The 7,963-nt window shown below is 40.4% G+C and overlaps 1 protein-coding gene across 1 annotated transcript in view; it reads left to right on the top strand.

Annotated features, from left to right (window-relative positions):
- Positions 1 to 7,963, top strand: part of LOC106816231 (protein HIRA-like) — a 29,447-nt gene that overhangs the window by 739 nt on the left and 20,745 nt on the right. The window contains exons 2-11 of the mRNA XM_014820809.1: positions 594 to 704; positions 1,591 to 1,681; positions 2,665 to 2,759; positions 4,633 to 4,728; positions 4,959 to 5,041; positions 5,203 to 5,280; positions 6,144 to 6,311; positions 6,641 to 6,688; positions 7,065 to 7,121; positions 7,957 to 7,963. The exon at positions 7,957 to 7,963 is cut by the window's right edge and continues 170 nt beyond it. Coding sequence (XP_014676295.1) covers positions 594 to 704; positions 1,591 to 1,681; positions 2,665 to 2,759; positions 4,633 to 4,728; positions 4,959 to 5,041; positions 5,203 to 5,280; positions 6,144 to 6,311; positions 6,641 to 6,688; positions 7,065 to 7,121; positions 7,957 to 7,963 — 834 coding nt within the window. The remainder of the gene's footprint in view (positions 1 to 593; positions 705 to 1,590; positions 1,682 to 2,664; positions 2,760 to 4,632; positions 4,729 to 4,958; positions 5,042 to 5,202; positions 5,281 to 6,143; positions 6,312 to 6,640; positions 6,689 to 7,064; positions 7,122 to 7,956) is intronic.

The following is a 7,963-nucleotide window of genomic DNA, read 5'->3' as shown; positions in this document are numbered from 1 at the left end:
TATTTGATATGGTTAGGGTTAGGATTAGGGTTAGGGTTAGGATTAGGGTTAGGGTTCGGGTTCGGGTTAGGGTTAGGGAGTACTGTAGCTGAGAGGGTCTATGTCCCCCAGTGTACTGCCGGAACGTACCCTGGGTACGGTCCGGTATACCGGAACGTACCCTGGTACTATCTAATATGCCGGACCGTACCTCGCCTACTCCACTAACGATTCTGGGGAGTCGCCCAAGCCTACTCCCTAACCCTAACCCTAACCTTAACTCTAACCCTAACCCTAATCCTAACCCTAACCATATCAAATAGTGACCAGGGTACGTTCCGGTATACCGGACCGTACCCAGGGTACGTTCCGGCAGTACCCTGGGGGACATAGGCCCTATGAGCCCTAATGAACTATGTTACCTAAGTATGTACACATTGTAAAAGTACTAAAACATATAAAGTAAGTGTAATACAGTTGCTGTTCGTTACTCTAGAAGTTGGCATACATATAACTTAATTATATAAAATATGCCAACAGTTCATATAATTGATCTTGCATTAAACATTTCTGAGGTACCTATTTCTGATGTTGAAATTTGCACTGCATTTCAGGTAAAAACTCTGGCAAGGTTGTTGTATGGAACATGGGACCAGTGAAAAATGAGGAGGATGAGAAGGATGTAAATATGCCCAAAATGCTTTGCACAATGGACAATCATCTAGGTTAGGTGCTATTACCAATTCATTTGATGGTTACGTATGCATGCATTTAGCTCTAGTACTATAGCCCCCTTTCATTAACTGCCGCAGGGCTATGGAACATCTTGAACTGGATTTCGCACAACACCGGGTCCTGACAGGTTCCACTCAAAATGGCTCACAAAACGGAAAATGATCGGGCTTTTTAACACTTATTTATCTACATGGACATCTCACCTAACTTTTTGAACCCTTTCCACAACTTTACACCATGTATTTATCCATTTATTCCACAAAGTGCTAGCACTACTTGCGTTTCGTTCTGAAATGCTTTTCTGTACACGTGTGACGTCATCCGAAATGTACTAGGCTGAATCATAGCTGCCCATGTGTTTTGTCTACATTTCGGGTGACGTCACGCGTGTACACAAAAGCATTTCAAAACGAAACGCAAGTAGTGCTAGCACTTTGTGAAATAAATGGATAAATACATAGTGTAAAGTTGTGGAAAGGGTTCAAAAAGATAGGTGAGATGTCTATGTAGATAAATAAGTGTTAAAAAGCCCGATCATTTTCTGTTTTGTGAGCCATTTTGAGTGGAACCTGTCGGGACCCGGTGTTGCTGCGAAATCCAGTTCAAGATGTTCTATAGCCCTGCGGCAGTTAATGAAAGCGGGCTATAGTACTAGAGCTAGCATGCATTATGCTTATGGAATTAAGAATGCACTGATTGCACTCCTGGTGGATTTCTGCTGAATGTGAAAATGCTTTTGATGATTGAGCTAATTCTAAAACTTCTAAGCAAATTGATTTGATGAATTGTGGGTGCATTTGTCAATATGGGGTGAACTCTCATAGAAACATTAGTAAATTTACTCTAATTGAGTTTGTGCTCGACGGTATGTTTCAGCATGCGTCAACTGTGTGCGATGGTCGCACAGTGGACGCTATCTAGCATCAGGAGGTGATGACAAGTTGGTAATGATCTGGCAGTTTAGCAAGTGAGTGAGTGAGGATTGGCTATACCTCTCCATGGGTTGTGTATGTAATATTTAGTACCAAATACAATCAAGAATATATTATCATTCATAATGGTGTTTCCTCTACTAAAATTGTAGATTTGTGACATTACCGGTACTTTACCCTGCAGGGACCTACAGCTAGCATATCAGGGTTCTCCAACAGCACTTATAGCCTGGCGGCCCGCCAGGCTATCGTCGAGCCTCGCCATCCGAAAATGCGGTCGAGGTTATATCACACCCCTCACAGCAGGTCCTATCCCAGAAACCATTGCAGCCTACGTCCTACTCCCTAACCCTAACCCTAACCCTAACCCTAACTCTAACCCTAACCCTATCCCTAACCCTAACCCTAACACTAATTAAATTTAATTAAATTTAAAAAAAATTTTTTAAATTAAATTGTTGTAAATAAATCATGTAAATATTTGCGTTAATTGGGAAAAAATAGTTAAATAGATAAAGATAGAAAAATTACAAGATGGAAAAATAAAAAAATAAAAAAAATAAACAGATGGGATTCGAACTAACAACCTTCAGACGTAACGCTTCCCGCTCTACCAGCTCAGCTAGTCGGCCGTATTGGAATTATATATTATGGATGTGCTATGCATACATGCATACATGCATCGGTGCGGTGGTTTCTGGGATAGCCTGCTGTGAGGGGTGTGATATAACCCTAACCCGAAAATGCACCCGCCACTCTAAATATCATAGCCGCCATGATAAATATCATAGCCCCCGGACCCCCCTAGCACGCAAACCGCCTTTGGCGATTTGCAACTAGGACCGTAAAGGCAGCACCCGCCATGCTATAATGAAAAAGCTTGGAGAACCCTGCATATCATAAATTTCAAAACCTGTAGGTGAAATAAGATGTCAAGATGAATTCATGTTTTTAAAGAACATGGCGCTGTGATATAACTGCCCATTTTGGAGTAAGTTGGCATATATTACCTTCTTAGGTATGGAGGCAGTTCTTCGGCATTTGGAACCGGGGGCAAAGTAGAGAATGTGGAACAGTGGCGGTGCGTGTACACACTCAGGGGCCATTCTGGAGGTAATCGCAATGGAACAAGATACATCACTATAATGTAACAATAATACAAGCACCATCAAGTATTCTTATGTTGAAAATGGAGAGTGGCTTCAAAGTGAGAATTAAAAATGACTTTGACAGTGGTTATTTTAAAGTTTTTATTATGAAAATATTGCTCAGAAACGCTCAATCCAAAAAAATATAGCGAAATATGGACCTCAAAGCGGATATATCACTGATGACACCAACTTTAAAAACACCAAGATTATATGCAGTTATAGCATAGAAAACTGGATTTGACCACATCGTACCAGCTCCGCATATAATTGTGTTCGGGGAATCTAAAACCAAATGGCGCCTTCTAAACAAGTGCACCCATAATGCACCTGATTTAAACAAAAGGTCAAGGTCAAGTAAGTACGTCAAGTATTAAACTCTGTTAGTGCTACGCTAGTATTAGCCTCTGTGTTTACGCTCGGACCAAAATTGCTGCGGTGCGATGATTTGCATTACTGCACCCTGGTCGATGTCTCGCGCTACCGCGAGAAAGTCCGTGAAATGACAGTGGAAATCAAAAACAGAACGTAAAATTCTAATCGTGTATGTTATTGAAGAATAAGAAGGTTCTAAGACATTTTATCGTTACTCTAGGCAATTGCTGTTACTCTAGCAATAACGGTAGGTATCATGAAAATGGGGAAAACACTGGAGAATTCTTGTAATTATGGCTTTAAAGCCTTTATTTCGAATATAATTTTCAACCAGTCTTGTGTTTCCCCCACTTTTACGTCACTTACCGTTATTGCTTGAGTAACAGCAACTGTATAGAGTAATGATAAAATGTCTTAGAATCTGCGTACTTAGCTATTTTATCTAAAAACATGGATGATTCAATTTTGATTACTCACTTTGATTACCGCCGCCATCTCTTGTGAATCTCGGACTATCTCGTGATATCCGTCTGATCGTATATAGCGCGAGATATGTGCCAATTCCAAAATAGAAATGGAGTAAACTACACAGAATCGGATGCTCTTTTGTATAAATTAAGTGCACAATGTGTACACTAAGGCACATTTGCAAATATATTGTCGCTATAATCAAATGTGCCATGGTGTTACGGTGTGTTCAATTCCAATTTTCTATGCTATAACAGCATAAATTCTTAGTGTATTTCAAGATGGTGTAATCAGTAATATATCCGCTACGAGGTGAGACTATGTTTCACTATATATTTTTTAGATTGTGCATTTTGGAGCAATGATTTCGAAATTATTCCTTTAAAACTGCATGTTCTCGCAGCAAAATGCATAGATATACCTACTGTGAGCTCATCTATGTTGCAAAAATTCACTACACCTCATTTGTATTGCTACTTTCATAACATTTCTTCCCAAAATCTAAACGAGAGTACTTGTCTTACAAAAGTAGTGCCACAGTGATGTTTACACATCCGGGACACAGCCGAGTGATCGTTAACAGTTCATATCTATAATAAAACAAGTTATAATTCATTATTATATGTTTGTTCAGTATAGAATTGTGAAATTTGTTTAAATCACATGTTATCCACATTACTTATGCAATCAGCAAACAAATATATAGAGTTTTTGTTCCAGGAACTAATTGCGCTAGCGTAGGGCTACTATTTAGTGTCCTCTGGCACTTGATTCGCTCAACATAATTTATTTGTCTTTTTGCCAATACTACGTCAGACGGGGTAATTCAAAATAGTAATCTTCGGAGCACATTTCTGGCTCAATGAGAACATTTCGTGATGTTTGCATACTGCAAGTGTGCTCACAGTAGGTGTATATAGGCTTTTTGTTGCAAGGTTTATCCACTTTAAGGTTAGAAGGAGACAGTTCCTAACGTACTTTGTTCTATGACACAGATGTCCTGGATTTGGCATGGTCCCCGCAAGACACCTGGGTGGCAACTTGTAGTGTGGATAACTCGGTCGTCATATGGAATGCAAACAAATTTCCTGGTATAGTGCAATATAGGCATTTGTGACACGCCATTACTTATAAGATGCCATTATGGTGGCATGCTGATGCACATACCAGAACTATAAGAGTTATGAGTATTTGGTGCTTGGTGGGGAAGGTGACTGTGAGTAAGCTAATTGAGCAGCAGTTGAGTCAGCAGTTATTCTTGTAACCCATTTATGTGTGTGGACATTCAGTGACTTTATTTTTCGTGGTTTGCTTTTTTCAGAGATTGTTACGGTCATACGCGGGCACAATGGCTTAGTAAAAGGTGTCACGTGGGACCCCGTTGGAAGGTACTTGGCCACTCAGGTGAGAGAATTAATTTCAAACAAGGGCGTTTATTGTTTGCATCTAGATGACAGAATTGCTTGCTGAGAATGCAATGCTGGAGTGATAAAGCGATTTGTTATTGACTTCTGTTTCTTCGCGTATGGTTACGTAGTATAGTAGGTTTTTGCTACCTGTTCCAGTCGGATGATAAATCTTTGCGGATATGGAGAACTTCGGACTGGCATGAGGAATACGCAATAACTAAGGCATTTGAGGAGGTATGGCTTTGGATAGGATAATATAATCGCAGTGGCTACTCGTCCGGTCATCCATTACAAAGCTCAGCACAGATTCCCAAATCCACATTACGATTAAGCCATGCGCCCTTTCAAATCGTTGATTTTACTGGATTTGCTATTGCTTCAAAAGTTACCAAAACACCTTTTTTGATTAAATACCTAAAGGCAAGTAATATTATGGCAAAAACTTATTGTTTATCATTCTTTACTGAAAAAATATAGTTGGGTTCACATGAGAAATATATGACTGAAACGTAGCCTGGGAGCTCGGCGTCCGGTAACCGGACACGTAGCCACGGCCTAATATAAATAATTGTAAATAATAATAATAATTGTAGGTGGAATTATCGTGCAACAAAATTTGTGACGTGATTCATTATATCCAAGTTTTTTGTCGCATGCCAATAAAGTTGTATGCGAGTGAGGTGACTCTAACCGACCAGTTAAGGTGATGCATGTACACTAGACATTATGTGACTGGAGATGGATGGCTTTGGTCTAGCCAAAGGCATGCTGACATTTCACCAATGTGAGTGAAATCAGGTTAATTTATGAGGCCAGCAGCATATATACATCTAGCCAGGAGTGGATAATAGATCATGGATAATGGATAGATAATGGATAATCTCTATTATCCACTCCTGATCTAGCTATATGTCGTGCTACTAGAACCTGAACTTCACTTCACATGACCGGAAGCGTATACTACTCAGTGGACTATTCAGCTCTGTAACTATTACAACAACTAGGGTGAGCCACGTATATGTGTTAATGACAGCAGAAATGTCTCCACTGTGTGCCAGACGGTGGCTCTCTTGTGAGTGCAGTGTTTGTGCTTTTAGTCGGGTGGCACCACGCTCGTACTGAGACTGGGATGGTCACCCGATGGCTGTTGCATCGTCAGCGCACATGCAACTAACAACTCTGGCCCGACAGCACAGATCATCGAGAGAGATGGCTGGAAGACGAACCTGGACTTTGTGGGCCACCGTAAAGCCATCACCTGCACTGTGAGCGTAGCTGCGAATATATGATCAGGACTTTATCGTGTGCTTTAACATTATCATTAACCTCACCCTGATGTGCTCCTGCAATCAACTCACTTATTCCTAATCTTCCTGCAATCTGCCACTTGAAACATTTAATGTCAGTGAGCTTTCCTATAATCACAATCGAACCTGTTTGTAATCACATCTTGAATTTTGAATGTTAGTAATTGCAACTGAATTTGTAAATCTCATGCTGTCTCTTTATTTTCGTGCAGCAAATTAAGCACACAGATCTCATCTCTGACTTAACTGGATGCAGAAGACAACTTTTTCTCGTACTTTCTTTGCAGAGGTTCAATAAATGTGTCTTCTCTAAAGCACTGAAAAAAAATGGAAAGGTGAGATCAAGTCCATGATGATAGCATACTGTAATATTACTAGACTTTTGATGCAATTTGCGATAATCACTCGGATACACTGCCAATGGAGAGCACGTGCGTGTATTTACTTTGCACGTTTAAGCTGTGATTAAACCTCTAAATTCTTCTCTTACCGATTTTCCTGTGCTGTTGGTCTGTTGGTCGTGCCACCAAACAGATTTATTCCCCCTGTCACGATTCTATCAGTTGGACTATGATCGAGGGAAATTGGTAACATTTCTCTGCAGTGATTGAACCTATTGAAATTCTTACCTGTTATCTTGTAATGATGATCAGCCGCGATGAGTCGGGGTCAAGGGTCAGCTGCACCAACGATGTGTGTTGTGTTTTACAGCCGCAGCAGTATGCTTGCTGTGCGGTGGGCAGCAGAGACCGATCTCTCTCAGTCTGGGTATGTACTACTTACTACTTCACTCCATCATGACAGTTAGTCGGATCTCATATCAGATACTCTAATTGGCCCAGCCAAAAGAGTATGCAGTTCTCTTACCATGCATCTCCTCTACACGCTCTGGCATGTGTTAGCTAATTGAGTTGGTTGCTTTCCCAAGGTAACGTATATGTATTAGTAACTGTTCCTAACCATCATTACTTGGAAAAGTAGACTTAAACTTATCAAGATTCCACTCGTCTGCCTGATAGTGCTCAGTCGATGCTACGATGATGTCTGCATAGTTATAATCATAATATATTCTATTGTGAAGTTAATTTGTCTGTAATAAAATGCAGCCAATCATTAGGTCTAGTAACGCAAAACGTCTACGTGTAGGTGGTGAACAACAGTAGAGGACGTCCATAGGCGGCAGGACTGAATAAGCATCGAACAGAAATTAATTAAAAATACTCACACTGTTACTTCGCATACACAACTTACACTTTATTTATGTCAGATAACTACAGATTCATGCTCTATGCTCTGCTCGAAACTTTTGCCAGCTCTATGATGCGAATTTCTGCAAAGTAGTCTGAACACATTTCAAACACAAAAATGACCAACCGGTCGCTGTGTCTACGTTACCTGATGGAATGTTACAACTACACGACAAGACCAATTTTACTTCTAATGCTTTCTAGACGTCCACGAGGCATCTAACTTGTGTGCGTAATGCAAATTATTGCACTCTAGTGCCGAATTTCAGCACACAAAAAATCCAAAATGGGCTTTTTCTAGAGACGAAATAGTGCAGAGGCTTACTGTTGTATGCCTTCTATACTCTGCTTTTCAGTTGACCG

This window comes from Priapulus caudatus, unplaced genomic scaffold (assembly GCF_000485595.1).
Source record: "Priapulus caudatus unplaced genomic scaffold, Priapulus_caudatus-5.0.1 Scaffold1319, whole genome shotgun sequence".
NCBI lineage: Eukaryota > Metazoa > Priapulida > Priapulimorpha > Priapulimorphida > Priapulidae > Priapulus > Priapulus caudatus.
The sequence above is the reverse complement of the archived record's forward strand: the minus strand, read 5'-3'. Positions and strand labels throughout refer to the sequence as shown.